General features: G+C 48.5%; 3 protein-coding genes across 7 annotated transcripts in view; 1 reads left to right on the top strand and 2 right to left on the bottom strand.

Moving 5' to 3' along the window:
• Window positions 1-4429: 4429 nt before the first annotated feature.
• Window positions 4430-5812, top strand: LOC121588252 (prolyl 4-hydroxylase subunit alpha-1-like). Its single transcript, XM_041905980.1, has 2 exons — window positions 4430-5120; window positions 5192-5812. Exons 1-2 carry the CDS (start codon window positions 4497-4499, stop codon window positions 5438-5440), a joined length of 873 nt encoding a protein of 290 aa, XP_041761914.1. The 5' UTR covers window positions 4430-4496; the 3' UTR covers window positions 5441-5812.
• A 673-nt stretch (window positions 5813-6485) lies between these two features.
• On the bottom strand, window positions 6486-11589 carry LOC121589840 (pickpocket protein 28-like). The gene is made up of 6 exons (XM_041909026.1): window positions 10990-11589; window positions 10751-10902; window positions 9777-9894; window positions 9447-9596; window positions 7789-7993; window positions 6486-7513 (listed from the first exon to the last, which is right to left on the bottom strand). The coding sequence occupies exons 1-6, from the start codon at window positions 11587-11589 to the stop codon at window positions 7068-7070; spliced, it is 1671 nt and encodes a 556-aa protein (XP_041764960.1). The 3' UTR covers window positions 6486-7067.
• Window positions 11590-12795: 1206 nt separating this feature from the next.
• Window positions 12796-16090, bottom strand: part of LOC121588448 (band 4.1-like protein 4) — a 92752-nt gene continuing 89457 nt past the window's right edge. For all 5 annotated transcript variants that reach the window (XM_041906388.1, XM_041906390.1, XM_041906391.1 and 2 more), the window contains exon 14: window positions 12796-14289. In XM_041906388.1, the coding sequence (XP_041762322.1) occupies window positions 14280-14289 (10 nt within the window). In that variant the 3' untranslated portion in view covers window positions 12796-14279. The remainder of the gene's footprint in view (window positions 14290-16090) is intronic.

Consider the following 16090-nt stretch of genomic DNA (forward strand, 5'->3'; position numbering starts at 1 on the left):
GTCTATTAAATAATGTAAGAATAGAATTAAAGTACAACAAATGATATGTTTACGATCAAGATCTTGGAAGTACTTATTACGCTTGGCTAAAATTCTATTTACTTCTGTTATTCGTCATGCGAAATAATCTCCAACGGATTACGCGCTCGAAGTCATATCCTGGACGGTTAAGTCACGATTATGTTGAACTCGAGACCTCTGACACGGTGCCTGGATTACGGTAGATTAAATCTCACTACATATCCAGCGCCCTTTGCGGTGTAATTTATAAAACAACAATTTACGCTACAGTCTTACTTAACATTAGAGGTCCCTGAACCATGGCTAAAGTGGTTTTTATTTTGAATTTACATCCTCTTTCAAGAACCTTGTACACGTACTATATGCACAATTTGAACAATTTCCTCAGAATTTTCATTTTGTGCAGTAAAATATAACATCCTGTTGAAATATTTGTACACGGTGCAGCCCGGCACGGTACTCAGCTCGCACGCCGCATTTACCAACCCGAAGCAGAGTTAATGGGATGTCGGTAGAGTGCTAGGGAAATCACACACCGGAAACGTAATCCTTTCGGTGCTTCCGGATGGGTGGCACACCACATAGCGATACGATGTTTTCCAGCAAATTCGCTCATCATCTGAAATCTGAAGGAGTTTACACGCTTGCTCGGCAGCGCACCGGAGAGCGGGAGCTGCCGGTGCTGCCGAGCCGTTCCCTGTTTGTATGGCATCTCGAGCTCGAAGTTCATTCGTCAGCATGTTGTAGTACAACTTACGCTATCCCCTCAGACTGGATTGGTTGGATGAAAAATGTTTTGATACATAGGTAATATTTTATTCATCACCCTTTTCGCTGGAAACGCGGTGAGACGGGCAGGAGGACGTTGGTAGTATTGCCATTGCCAAACCATCACGCAGACATCGTGAGGGTTGAGGTAGAATTATGAAACGTTTCCAACCCTGCACGTCTGCACGTGTGGTTGATCCGACCCACCAGATCTCTCAACACGTTAAATCGTAAATTTCAGACACCAGTTTTGCAGCATTGAATTTGAATGCGCCCTTTCATGTACACACCGGCGAGATGAGAGATGATAAAGCGGAACAGTAAAACCACTTTTAGAAAACACATTGCCGCCACGTCTTAGTCCCGGGGCCAGGGGATAAGCAGAAATATTTCACTCCAACAAAAATGCCACCTGCCACCGTACCCATGACAATCAGGGAAGGATGGTTTCCAATGTCCACAGGGATCAGGTGAAGGATATCCCCCAATCTGCCTGCCCTTGCCCTGTATCGTTCGCTGGAGAGCGAGCTATCTGATCCAATTCCCTCGTTGGCTTTTGCGAGCGCACTTTGATTTTGGAGCATAGCATCGAGAGGGCGGAGGCAAATGTTGATAAAAACATCAACACTTCAATTGCTTGACTGTTGCTATACTACGGAACGCTGCACAACATGCGGAAGATTATTTGTCGTCTTTGAAGAGTTACCCGTCGTAGGAAGATGTTATCGTTTTGATGACTGAACGATCAAGAACGTCCGTTGTTGAAGCGGAAATGTGTAATAATTTATTAAATGTCAAGATACGAAGAAGCTGCCAAGCTCGTCTCGTTTACCTTAGAAAGCATTACAACATCCACATTGAATCGCAACAGTTATTGGCAGCATATCATTCTGTGTGTAATGCAGTTTGCTCAAAATTCCACCAATGCCCTAGGTCTCTGGGTCGTCTAACAAAGGTGCCCTGGAAGTGTATGAGCTGAGCCTACTGTAATGCCACCGTGTGGCAGCCTGGGTATCGGTCAGCCGGAAGCAATGCGATTGTTGCCTGTTGTCATCGAACGGAATTGAAGCAGCAACCGGGTACGTCCACAAAAGCGGCTCCGGCTGGAGCGTTGTTCCGTTGCGCTCTGTCAAAGGTATCGGATGTTGAGGAACACCTCAAAACACCGGCTGTCATGTCCGGGGGCCTGAAGATGGATGGAGGCCGATCATGTTAGCGTAAGGAGATGTCGGAACTTCGGTGTGTATGTGTGTTTAAGAATGAAGCGACCGTAGCATCAGTCTGTTCAATTATCCAGCAATCCATCAGGCGCATGTTTGGCAAGCAAGTCTTGCCATGCCGGGGTTATATTATCTTTATCGACTAACCATTAGAGGATTCACAACATGGATATCCTTGTTTTAGTCTCGGGACAGATAGCAGGTAGAATACACACTCCCATCTTACTCCGGTACACACTGTTGATTGACCTCAGTGGGGCGAAAATGAAGCGATTCTACCGGCACACTTCCTAACCCCGGGGCCCGGGGTTACCTATCCCTGGAGCACAACAAAGAAAGATGCAGCTGCAGCGGCAAAGTGCAGTATTTTTAACCATTCAAGCACATTGTTGATACTGGGATAAAACCAATAAAGAGTTCTCCGATGAAGAATGATACGCTTCGGAAGGGCGTAGCTCTACTCCAAGAAGCGAACCGGGGAGGAAGAGCGAAGAGCATTGCATCGCTGTTATTCTTCGCAAGACGCAAGACGCACTTGCGGTTGAGCGGCGTCGATGCAAAGTACACCACTTGAAGGAGCAAGCTCTGATTAATCACTAAACATGAACAGACTGTGTAGCATGCATTCAACATTAAAGCCGGACTGTTCGATAGTGGAATCGCCTTACAAAGCAGGGGTTACGATCACCATTGCAAGCGTGGCGGGGCCATTCGTCGGAAGATAGGGCGAAGGAGCGAGGAAAAATTCGATTAGAAAAACAATACGCCGTGTGACCCCTTTTGTTGGGTGGAAAAATTATGAAAAAAAGGACGACCGCGTGCACACTTTGGTAAATATTTGCCCAAAAAGCCCCGAAGCAAAAAGCAAACAGGCACACACACACATACACGCACACACGCAATCTGCACGTGAGTAGTGAAGGTTGTTCATCCGTCTAGGATAGGACGAGCGGCACGAGTTTGTTACATCGCTCGAAGCCTTTTCACGTGGTCATGTGTGCGTGTGTCTGTGTATGTGTGTGTGTGGGTGGATTGGGGTTGGATTGCTAAAGGTAATAAAAAAAAAACACACACACACACACACACCAACATGTATTAGATTTCTGCTGATGGGTTGGAAAATTTTCCTTTACCCCGTACCGTTGCCCGGAATGTTGCCCTTTGAACTTTGCGCCATGAAGCAATGTGTAAAGAACTGTGATCGGCCCTCGGCTCATTGTTGACTGGGAAAACAATTTATCCGGCGGTACACATTTATCGTTATGATTGGATTTCATAGCAACTAAATATTTCATGCATTTCATTCGTGAATTTATTCCATACCGCGCGCTCACCCTGGAATACACCCTACTCTGTGTGTGTGTGCACGATTTTCTTTATTAAAACAGACAGGGAGGAAACTGCAATGCCCTGGCTGCATTGGGAGGAGAGAAAAAAAGGATTCATTTCAGTGTTCACCGTTTGATATTGCGAAATGGACCCGTTTCGCCCCCTTTTGTCTTTTGGGCGAGAAAATGGAGCGTGCAGAGATGTGTCCTGGGTCAGGAACAAATGGGCGGGGGGAGAAACAAAAATGCAGCAACAATATTCCGCCCCCTTCGTCCCCCCCGGGAAACCCCCCGACTTTGGGGTCGCCTGTGGACGCCTCTGGGAGTCGTCGGACGATTTGCAAACGCTGCGTGTACCTGTTCGCGCCGAATGGATGCCAATGTGTGCGGCACGGGAAATCGATCAATTCCAGTAAAAGAAGGAGAGCCGAAAGGGGATGTGGAGGGATGGTGCATATGAAATGAAGCGAATACAAACGGCCTGAGTGTGTTTTTTTCCTTTTTCTCATCGAAATGCACTATTGATATGGCTCCATCCATTCGGTTCCATCCATCCATCGATCCATCCAGCGAATCGAATGCCAAATCTCATCCCCCCCTGTGAAGCTGCATTCGCCCACTCACCAGGGTTTGCCGTTCGGATGGCCGGTTTTAGTGCAGCTCGAAATGGAATTTATATTGATTCGAGCACAATAGGTCCAGGTGGTGAATTGAGAAGGGGTTTTGGAGCTGTTTTTTTGTTGGCGAGAGCAACAGCACATCATCACCATAACATAATGGTTGGTTTCGTCACCTTTCGAACCCTTTTGCAAATGAATAGGAATTAAGGGATGGCTCTCTGCGTGTGTGTGCGTGGTTTGAGGGTTAAAATCCGTCGTGTCGATTGGGGTGCGTTTAAGGGTTTGAGAATTTCGCTGTAATTATGAGCGTGGGTTATTGCTGTTTGCTGAGGCAGATCTCCCCTAACGAGAAGAGAACTGAGATATTCGAATGCTGCTGCTTCTACTTCTGCTACTGTGTGTGTGTGTGTGTGTGTGTATTTGAAGGTGTTTGAACAACTGTCAATAAAAAAGCGAGCGGGACACGTCGGTCTCGGTCTGCTCGGTACTTCACCCCATGGCTCATTCGCTCACGTTTCGGCCTAACTGAAGTATTAAGAATGAATCAGAAAATCCAGTGCCTGTTGGTGATAGTGGTTGCCGTCGCCGGCATCGGTGCAAAAGACTCAGCGACCCAGAATGGCGCACCCAACGAGAGCAACGGCGGCGAGGAACGGGTGGTTACGATCCGGATGGATCCGTACATGGACCTGTGCCGGGGGGTGTACGTACCGCCGCCGTCACTGGCCAGTTCCCTGTACTGCTGGTACGATGTGCGCAACGCGCACAGTGTCATCTCCCCGTCCAAGGTGGAGGCGCTCAGCAACGATCCGTTCGTGGCACTGTTCCACGAGTTTGTGCACGATGGCGAGATCGCCCAGCTGCAGGCGCTGGGCACCCCACACATCAAGCAGTCGGGCGCGACCAACGACAGCTGGCTGCCCGTGTTTTACGAGAACCATCAGACGTACACGCTGCACGATCGGGACCACCCGGTGGTGGAGCGGCTCACCAAGCGCATCGAGCGGCGGACGGGCCTGAGCTGTGACACGGCCGAAGACCTGAAGGTGATCTACAACGAGGTCGGCGCGTTCAAGACGGCCGCACTGGATGCGATCCACAAGAAGGAGGACGCCCAGCGCTTCGCCTATGCGGGCGATCGGCTAGCGACGATGCTGTTTTTCGTGAGTAACTTGGCAGCGAAACGGGGGGGGGTCACGATTTTGCTCACGCTGAACAACACTCCCACTTTTAGCTAAGCGATGTCACCAACGGAGGGTACACCATTTTCCCCAAGCTGCGGGTTGCGATTCGCCCGCAGAAGGGTACGGCGGCGTTCTGGTACAACCTGAAGGAGACCGGGGAAGGCAACGTGCAGATGAAGTACAGCATCTGCCCGCTGCAGGACGACCAAAAGTGGACGGCAAAGAAGCTGATCCACACGCGAGGCAACGAGCTGCGCCAGCTTTGCCGGCCCGAATCGGCACCGAAGAGTGAGAAGTAGCGGGGTGCGCTCGGCTGCCACGTGAACACGTCACTTCCTCGAATCTCTTTACCGGCAACGGGGAAGGGTGGGAGGTGAAATAAACTGGAAAACGAAACAAACGTTAATTGGTGTGAGGTTGAGCTACATGCGAACAGGACACGTGTTCCTGTTGCTTGGGTTCTCGGGGAAAAGTTCAGGAAAAATAACTAAAAAGGTTACATATTCATTCGTTACTAACCAACTAGTGATGGGAAAACCGAAGTTTTTGTCGGAATCGATTCCGGATAGTAGGTCCGGAATGATTTTACGGAATCGGTTCAAGAATCGGCTCCGAAAATGGTCGCGGAATCGGCTCCAGAATTGGCTCCGGAATCGGAATCAGCACTGGAATACGTATCGGTTCCGGAATCGCCTCCGAAATTGGTTCTGAAATTGGTTCCGAAATTGGTTCTGGAATTGGTTCTGGAATTGGTTCCGGAATCGGCTCTGGAATTGGTTCTGGAATTGATTCCGGAATAGGTTCTGGAATCGAAATCAGCTCTGGAATTGGAATCGACTCCGGAATCGGCTCCGAAATTGGTTCCGGAATTGGTTCCGAAATCGGTTCTGGAATCGGAATCACCTCTGGAATTGGAATCGGCTTCGGAATCGGCTCTGGAATTGGTGCCGGAATTGGTTCCGTAATCGGCTTCAGAATTGGAATAGGTTCCGAAATCAGAATCGGCTTCGCAATGGAGTCGGTTTCAGCATCTCCATAAGAATAGGAGTATGGGTACAATGATGCTAGGTATTGATAGCCGCAAATAATCAAATTTACTTGTAAACTATCCATTCTCATGGAGATTCCCAGACTGATTTCGCTTCCGAAACTTCATACTACAATTCTGAAGAACTGATTCTTATTCCGAAGCTAATTCCATTTCTGTAGTCAATTCTGATTCCGTTTCCAGGGCAAATTGCGATTCGCAGGTCGATTTCCGATTCCGGAGCCGATTCTGATTCTAGAATTCGAATTGGCATCGGAATCGGCTCCGGAATTTATTCTTACCACGGAATTGGAATCGGGTAGGTCCTCTTCCGAGCGCCCACCACTAATACCAACCATGTAACAGTTTAGTTTGTTAAATCAGAGCTTCTTTCTTAGTATTGAAAAACAACCCTCAACATAAGGCTGCAAGAAGTGCTGAAACTGTTTTATTTATCCTTCTGTGTTACCCAGTGCCGCTACCTCAGCGTTGTGTCATCATGTCCGGGGTGCGCTTAGCTGCTGTACTCATTTAAAGTGCTGGTGAATAAATTAAATACCACCGCTGGACACTTGCCACGACCAATTCGTCCACAATTCGGTGTGGTTGGCCGCTGCGTACACATGCCCCACTGCGCCACTAAAACAGTCACTAAAAGCCGCACAATCTCGAGCATTCCCCCCCGAAACGGAGCGTGCAAAGCATTTGTTGATATGGGCAAAATGGGTCCTTGCGGCCAGCCAGCTCTTGTTCCGTCGAGTGTTAATTGGAGTGCGAAAAACAATGCCCCGTAACGTAGCTTTGCTATGTTTTTGGCATAAGCATTATTTTTTGTTTGTTTCTCTGCGTGTGTGTGTTTTACCACTAGACAACCAACTCCAACAAACACACACTGAACTTTACTGCAGTAGCTCTAGGTTCGGCTTGCGCGACCGGAGCGCCCCGGCACTCCACGAGCGGGTCGCAAACACCAGCACCAGCTGCCGGCCGACAAAGTAAACAACCTCCATTAGGGTTATCAGCGACATGCCGGCCATGATGCCGAACATACCGCCAAAGTTGCTGAATATCTCGAACCAGTAGTAGGCCACGTTCTGCTTGTACATCCACGTTTCCGGCTGGCCGAAGAAGATGCGCACCACCGCGACGTCCGCCACGTTGTCGATGCCGGCCGTCACGCTGAAGCCGTCCCGCCGGGATCGCACCAGCGGCAGGTTGGAGGCAGTGATCTGATACTTGCTCGCCGAGCAGGACGGCAAACACTCCGGACAGTAGAGCGACTCCTCCATCTCCTTCTCCAGCCCCGGTATCTGCACGATGTCCGTTATCACGGTTGACCATTTGACTGGTTTTGGGTGGGGTTGATTTCGGGGGATGGGTGTTTGGTGTACATTTACCCAAATCACACACACACACACCAACCGGCACCAAAGTTAAACAGTAAGCAACCAAAGGGGGGAACGAAAATGGGAAACGATATCAAAAACATTATTATCACTCTGGATATCTCCCCCAAAAAAGCGTCCTGCAGCCCTTCAGCGGCCCATTCCGAGCGATTAATTCTGTTAAATATAATTTTACGGCACCCGGTCCCCTGTCACCCGTTCGAAGCGCACTCACTCTTGTACTTGCTCAGGCAGGCGATGTGCTGGAGATTGCAGGTCGTTATGGATTTGCTGCTGGCCGTCGCACCCGCCGTCGGCATGTAGAACGGTACGCACTCGCACAGCGCCATCACGCTCCGGAGCCGGCAGGCGGCGACACAATTGCTGCGGCCATAGTTGGCACCGTACTTCAGCAGCTCGTTGCGGAACACGCACTGGCGCTGCAAAATTGACAGAAAGGAAGAAGCAGTAGAATTCGGCAGGTTAGAATCCAGGCTCCATTCCCCCGAAAACTGTGTGCCGGGTGGGGCGGTGGCGCTTGCCGTCCCCGGGGTCCGCAGTGTATAAATTATCATTTAGGAAAGGCGGCAGGCAGTCAAGGGTGCATGCATACACACGGTGCTCGTGATAATGGGCGCTTGGTGGGTTTGTGGGAGCAGCGTGGGAACCGCCCAACTATGGCTAGCAGCTGTTCGGTGGCAGCCTTCGCCTGACGCGATGCACACATGCTGTCTGTGGCGTGTAGTGCACACTGCACGGTGCATAAATATTGTTCTGCGGTTGTTGTTGCTGTTGGGTCGGCCCCCGAAACATGTTGTCCACCGTAAACCGGGGGTAAATGGTTAATGGCAAACAATCTCAGACTGACCGCGCTCGACGTAACGATGTGTGTGGTCTGTTGGGCATCGTTTCTTCGCTGGTTTGGGGACGTTGCTCCGGAGACAGAAGTCACGGGCGCGTGTGGGTTGTCCTGGCCGGGCGGGGTCGGTTTGGGTGTGTGTGTGTTGTAGCGACGATGCAATTGTGAATGGTTCGAAAGATAACTCAACGATAACCCGCAGATGCAGATCATTAGCATCGTTTGCCATGTAGATATTTGTTTGCATTCCCATTTGTCAAGGTTTTTTTTTCTGATGCAACATACCCGAGGTCTTCAGAATGGGTACTTCTATACCAAAAGTCACCAACAAGACGCTATTTAGACGTGCCCTCTTTTTTTCTATTCTACACATTTCTAAAGCTCTACTCGGCCAAGCATATTGAACAGTCCGAAACATTGGGATACCAATAGATTGGCAAGTTGGCAGGCGCACTGATCAATTTCCCAAAATTCCAACCCACGAATCTCGAAACCGTACCGACTAATTGGATTATGAGCAAACTGGCCCACTTTTTTTGCTGCTCGTGGTAACCCTTTTGCCAGGTGTTCTAGAGCACTTTGTGCTGTGCAATTTCGATGCATTCCGAATATAGTACCTCGATATGGCACCGGCGCATCGGCAGTGAATCGCTACCGATGGTGGTGCATCCTGTGTTTGTAGCGCTGTCTTCCCAGGGGATGTGATTCCGGAGCTGGTCGAATTCAGCTGCCAATGCTCACAATACCACCACCGCGTCCGGGTAAGGCCCCAGAGTGCATCATCATCGCTGACTGCATTCGCTTCGAAATAAATTAATTACCTTCCGCCGTTCCCGTGCCCCGGTCCAACCGCACAGCGCCCACATTAGCTGGTTCAGTACATTTTGGGGTGCTTGGGCATTTTTTGTTGTTGTTGCCGGTCCTGGTAGGTGGTAGGACGCAACGAACGTACCCGATAGTGCACCTGAGATGCACTCTCGTTGCAAGCGCTCTGCTGGTGGTGTAGTGCGGTGGTGCATCGTGCGGTAGCTTACCTTCTGTCTCGAGTAGCGCAGCACATCCGGCTCACTGTTGATGGTGATGGCATCAACCCGGATGAACGTTTCCGTGCCGAGGTGGACGAATTGCTCGTTTACCCCGCCGGCGGTACTGTCCGGGACCTCGTGCGGGTTGAAAATTTGCAGCTGGATGGGGGAGGGGGGAAGGAAAGCATACGGTTCGTTACATGAGCCACGTGGTCATGAGACGACGACAACAGTGAGCATTGGATCATTGAGAAGGCATGGGAACAGCGGGAGAGGGATGCATGGCTAGAGGAAAGGGTTAAAGGAGAGCCAGAGCTAGTTAAGTAATGGGGAGCGTACGTTGAAGCCGATGTTGTTGAACAAGTTGTAGAAATAGTCATTAGAGGAGCCATTCAGCAGTAGCACCAATCCCATTTCCGGTCCAGTAACGTCCAAAAAGTACGACGGCGGATGAATCCTGCACAGTAGAGCGGGTAGAACAAGTGGATTGGACCGATTGGATGAGGAGTATTTCAATTTTTGGCAAAAGCTATTACGTGTAACTTGATTGTGTACATTCGTGTGTGTGTGTGTGTGTGTTTGTGTGTGTATATGGGTTTTGTGTTGTACTAAAACGAACATAAAATTCTTATTTTCTACTTGAAAGTGTGATACGCGTATGAAAAACTAATCAAAGCTTTGTTTAGAGCAAAGCAAAATGTATCTGTTGATATGCTAGAACCACATATTCCAGCAATAACTTATCATTAATATATCAGTAGCATCACATTGAAGATAATGATATGAATAGCTTTTTACTACATTAATTAACGATTTAAAGATTGTTTGGCCAAGCAGATTGCATCAATTCAGGAGCTTTGCGATGTGTATTGCATACTTTTAGGTAACTGTTGTAACATTCAGCTTCAACAACCTTTACAAATCTTGGGGAATCTACTTGGGGTATTCTGTAGCTGGGAAACCATTGAAATTGACTTCAAGTATTATTAAAACAGCACGAAACAAAATGCTTTTGTAATGCTACCCTGTTTCGGAATTCAAAACTACAACCACCAACCCTTTAGTTTTGGTACCGTGCTGTATAAAGTTTCGCCTGCACATCGCATGTCTGTTGAGCAAAGTTTCCCATTAGCATCCGGGCGAGATGTGCGGGAAAAGGATATGCTTCGCTGGAACTCAGCACGCTCCATTGAACCTCTTGGTAAGCGCGCTCACACGGCCACCGACACACATCTACCTAGTGTGCAATTTTTCGAACAAAAATTAAGAGCTACTTGTCTGCTACCACCGTGCCATGCAGCATTGCTTCTTACTCGTTATCTTCGGTGTGGCCGATAAAGTTGAACGTGCAGCAAAATCCGTACTGCGTGCGGCGCACCTCGATCATATCGTTCCGCAGCATGCACGGCAGCTCGATGCTTTTCCAAAAGCAGCGCAGCAGCATATCCTCACACCGGGGCGATAGCTGCAATGGCACACAGGGAGCGGGGGGCTCCAGTTACCATTAGCACTCCCTCTTTCGGTCCGTTCGGGTCCTCCCTACCTAACCTACCTTTTCGAGCGTTTCCAGCGCATTGTACATGCCGGTGCTGTTGCTCACATCGTTCAGATCGAGAAACTCCTGCAGCCTGGTCATCTGGTGCAGATTTTCGTAGTCAAAGTCGTACAGCTTGCCGAGCAGGGCGATCTGCTCGAGAAAGTAGCTCGCGTTGCGCCGCTCGGCATCCCGCCCGGCCAGCTGGCCGGCGTACCGGACGGCGGCGGCACGCGAGATGCGATTGTTGTTGCAGAGCGAGATCGCCGGAAACGGTACCAGCACGATCGGGTAGATCGTATCGTGCAGCGTCGTTATCAGCGGGTTGGCCGTAAACTTCCCCCAGGCCGAGATGATGATCGCGATCAGTGTGGCCGCCTCGAGGATTAGCATCAGCAGCCAGAACAGCCGCTCCGAGAGGCTGCGATCTTTCTGCGCCAGCTGTCGGTAGCAGTGGGCGGTGATGCTGTTGAGCAGCTGCAGCAGCTCCTCCTTGAAGCGGTACCGCTCCCGCAGCCGACCCCGTGTCGGTGGTGGGCCGTCCTTGTGCGGCGTGCCGACCGTCCCGCTGGAGATGGTGGATAATTTCCGCCGCTTCTGGGCGTTCGCTTTTATCATGTTTTTTTTTTGGGGAGTGATGGTTTGGTCGGGGCGGCGGTAGTGAGGATGCGATGATGTCTTTATTTAAATATCGATTTCACTGCACAGACACTTCCCACACTTCTTTGGAGTTCGATGAAAGTCAGCGGGGGGAGACCGGACTGGCAATCCTTTTAATAACAGACACAGCAGTTCAGTCTGTCATGCATTTCCCTGTTTTTACGCGCTTGCCAAAGCCACCCTCAGCACGGAGGGGAGTCGTCAAAGCACCAAGTCGTCCCTCAAAGGCTGTCTGTCGTGCACCGAGATCAAAGTCACACTGCGGGACACTGCCCGGGCTTCCCGGAGGGCGGCACGAATCGACAAATGTCAATACCGAGAGCATCAGCAATGGGAAGGATGATTGTTTTTACATCACTCCCACGCGCCACCTCCTCTAACCAACACAAAACTTGTGTGTCGCTCGTCTGGCGGTGTTTGGTTTCGGTATCAAATATTTATTTTACATGCTTCCCCTGACAGCCGGTGGCATGCAAAATGCAGCTCCAACAGGGCGAACGATTAGAACCGAGGAAGGATGAGGCCCTCAACGCCATTACGAATGATTTGTTTGGGGGGGGGGGATTGGCGGTACAGGAAAGAAATGAACGAACCTCTCGAGAGACCGTGGTGCCGGAATCAGTTTCCGGTAATGACATGTTCTGCTCATCGGAGCTCTGCTACAACTGTCATTAATATTCATGCCATCATGCTATTTTTGCCAAACCGAACCGTTGGCTGGGAGCGTCAGAAAAAGTGTGTGTGTGTGTAGCAATAACCCATCGTTTTGAACTTTCGCTATCAACCGTGTCTTCCCTCATAATGATGGCCGCTGTGAATGGGCTTTGGCTGGCGGAAATATTGTGTGCTTCATATTTTATGGCTCAATAAACGCGTTGTAGTAACGAAGTGATGTACTTTTCGATGTAGCATGTTTTCCCATAACGATTGAAGGTATTGCGCGAAATGGTGTCGCGCTGGGGGTAATTGGGTTTAATTACTGGACGATGTGACCTGGTTGAAAACGACCGATGGCTGCTATTAAGCATTGTTGGAGGAACCAGCAACAATTATTGCTTCTACATTGTACCCATGCTAAATCTTGCACACTTACCTGTCTCTACGTGGCCTGTTTCGGAGCGGAATTCATGTTGAAAGAAGGCTAGGTCATGTGTATGTTTACAATCCAATTTTCCTTTTTATTAAGTTTCACAGTGTTTGAAGAAGTGTGTGTTTTGTTGTTGAATGATCGATTCGATAAAAAACGATTGTGTACACATACATACATGCAATGGTTTACAATCCGATTTATGCGACGGGTTTGAACGGGACACCTACAGAGAAGTATTCAAAACGGGGGGAAAAAAGTACCACCACCCCAGTGTCCCAAACATCAAGAGCACTTCAGCATAATCTGCGCTCGTGTTGATGCCACGATTTGACCACGCGGTGTGCGTTGCGCCAAGATGCATCAACAAGGCCGCTCTTACTCCTGCGTAACACCATGGAACGAAGGGCTCGCCAAAAGGGTAGGCAAGAGTGCGCAACAACAGCAGGAAAACATAGAATTAAGGTCTGCATTGAAGAACGAACAGATTCAGACACACCTAACAGTAAGATATATATAAGCGGGCTGTGAAGAAACGGACGATAGCGGCTAAGCTTACTGTTATGCTTTCCCCCAACTGGCCCCCCTCCTCACAAACGAGGAGGGGAGGGGAAAGACACACTCACACGTACATCGAAAACATAAACACTACCGATGGATGATAATAAATTGTGATCAAAAACACGGGTCGCACTCGCTAGCGCGTGGTGCCTTGACACGCGCTCCTAATACCTAAACACACATGCACATCGAGAATGTCTCACTCTTTCGTTAGTTACACCTATACTCCTAGGGCTTAGCCTAACCTGCTTACTGTGCAGTTCGAATTCTTGTTTACCATTCTTTTGATTAACGCGTTTACCGCCCTCTTTTTTCATCTTTTTGGTTCTGGATTGCATTAGTGGTACTGCCGTTTTGTGTTTAAAAAGAAAAGTACATACCTACACTACCGTGTGACCGTCGTCGGCCACTTGCATCGTCGATCACATCTATCCCTTGCCGCCCACGCTCTGAGGTTAATACATGCATACATGTTAATATCGATAAAAAGAAGCCTCCCCAACGCTGATGCTCCAAGCATGATACTCCGCTAAGAAACCGCTCCTTGCCACGTATTGGGGTTTTTGGTAGGTCCGAACTGTGTCATAACTAACCGACCGTCGGTGTCGGCTGCTCGACACACCCTGCTCGATGAGGATCTAACGTTTATGTAGAGTGGTTGGAATTTTACATACTCGTGGCACTTTGCAAAACTCCACAAACACACATGCGCGCGCTCGCTACTGTTTATTTCTTATTCCCAATGTGTGTCTGTTGTGGAAGCATTGTTGTGAGACGATACATGTTTGATTATCAAACAGCCAAAAAACTGTTACACATTTTAAAAACGAATGGACATACGGCTACAGATCTTCCGAGCGGTTGCTGCTACTTGCTACTCAGTTTGCCGAGTTGCGGTCGTTACGCTTGCCGTGTGTAGTCAGTGGAGAGCCATTTCCATGCGGCTTGCGAGAGGAGCGATTCGCTGCCATTTATAATTCCGTGCTCATTTCACCCATAATTACTGGGCCCTGTTGGAGATTGGAAGAGAGCAAGATATGGTTTGTGTTAGCTGATATTGGCGAAGGAAGTGTAATGAAACAATCATGGTGGTTGGTGTAGTTCGTTGTCGCAATCCTGCAGGCATCACGCTGGGAAATTTTTAAAAGCAACCTCACGCAGCTAGTTTGGCGTATGTTTTCGAGTAGTTGCTAAACCCGAAAGCACTATGAATGTCGGTTACTAAAGCAAATGTATTTACATCCTGCACAATGGTTTTATGCTACAGGGTCTATGGCTTAGCGGGTGTTTAGGTGTTTGCACATTGTTAAGTGTAGAATGTGTCATTATTGGCCAAGAGAGTGGCTAAATTTGGGTTTAATTTCTAAGTACCTAAAGATTTAATTCTACTTATAGTTGGAAATGTTTCTACGTTATACTTGGTGCAAATTTTACAAAATACTAGCAACTTTCGTCTCATCATACAACTCGTAAGGGAATCGTTTGTAAAACATTAAAATCGCTGAAAGCTTAAATGCGTTCATTGGAAGATAAATAATGTTAATATAGTGATAAATTGACTGAAACAGTTGAAACCTTTTTTGCTGCAAACATCAATTCTATCATACAAACATACATGTTTGTAAAAGCAATCAAATAAAATGGAGAGGTAAATCTATCTTTTTTTTGCTGTAAGCTTCTATTCATCAACAAACAAATGTATTCAATCAGAAAAAAACACACACATTGCAGGGTGAAAATCCACACACAACACGCTCACTCGCTAATGATGGATTTTCCGCCCGATTCCGTTTTTCTTTGATGCGAAAACACACACGGGCTACATACATTGTTCGCGGCCTAGTACACGATCCTTCCCCCACCCCGAAGGGGAGATAGGGAAAGCGACCATTAGCGATTACGTTGTTAGACGCGTTATTATTTATTCATGGGGAGGATTTAAGCTATGAAAGTGAAGCGAAAAAAGAGAGTAGCATGTAAGTCCATGACACCGACACACAAGCTGCACTCACACGGGCGGGTAGTAAATTTTACAACAATTTATTTTAACAACTCCGCCTGATTGTCGTGATAAAGCAGGCAAGGATGGAGCGATTGGGAGCGATGGGGCGATATTTAAATGGAGTGGTGATGGAGCAAGGATTAAATTAAATTTGCTCAACTAATTTGAAGCCGGGTGGAGTCGGTTCGGTGGGTGCGTTGGTCGGTTCCAGGTGGTGTGAATACTAAGTGAATAATGCTCCACATTCACGCCCACACGCAGAAGGGTGGGTGTCGTTCCTGCTCCATGCAGGATGGGGCATGAGTTTGATAAATAAATGAGTAAAGCGTTCACTTTTCCTGTGCCGATAGCGTCGATGCATTGTGCGTGCCATGGCTCCGGTGCCATCGATAAAAGGACGACACTATTGTCGCATCATGGTGTCGAAGAACCCCGGCACACAAACACCCGGCACATGCGACGAGTGCTATCGTGAGGGTGTTGGGGCGGGATGAATAATTAATCATAGTTTTAAAAGCAAATAGATTGCTCTATTAGCCGGTTGTCGTCGTCATGGTGGTCGTTCTGCTAAACCGGCGGTAAAACTTGCCAAGGGACGAATTGATTTCGTTATAATTGCTAACGTTTGCCATTTTCTCCGATCCGATGCGGTGTTTTTGTTGGTGCGTTGGTCGTAAAACAATGCCTGTGCATGTCAGCTTGCAGCGCATGATTATAACTTGCACAGGGTGGGAGCGATATGGTGAATAGGACCTCAAATGGTTAGACTTTTCCACAAACTGTAGTAGGCTTGGGTGGGTTTGGATGGG

This window comes from Anopheles merus, chromosome 2R (genome assembly GCF_017562075.2).
Source record: "Anopheles merus strain MAF chromosome 2R, AmerM5.1, whole genome shotgun sequence".
Taxonomy (NCBI): Eukaryota; Metazoa; Arthropoda; class Insecta; order Diptera; family Culicidae; genus Anopheles; species Anopheles merus.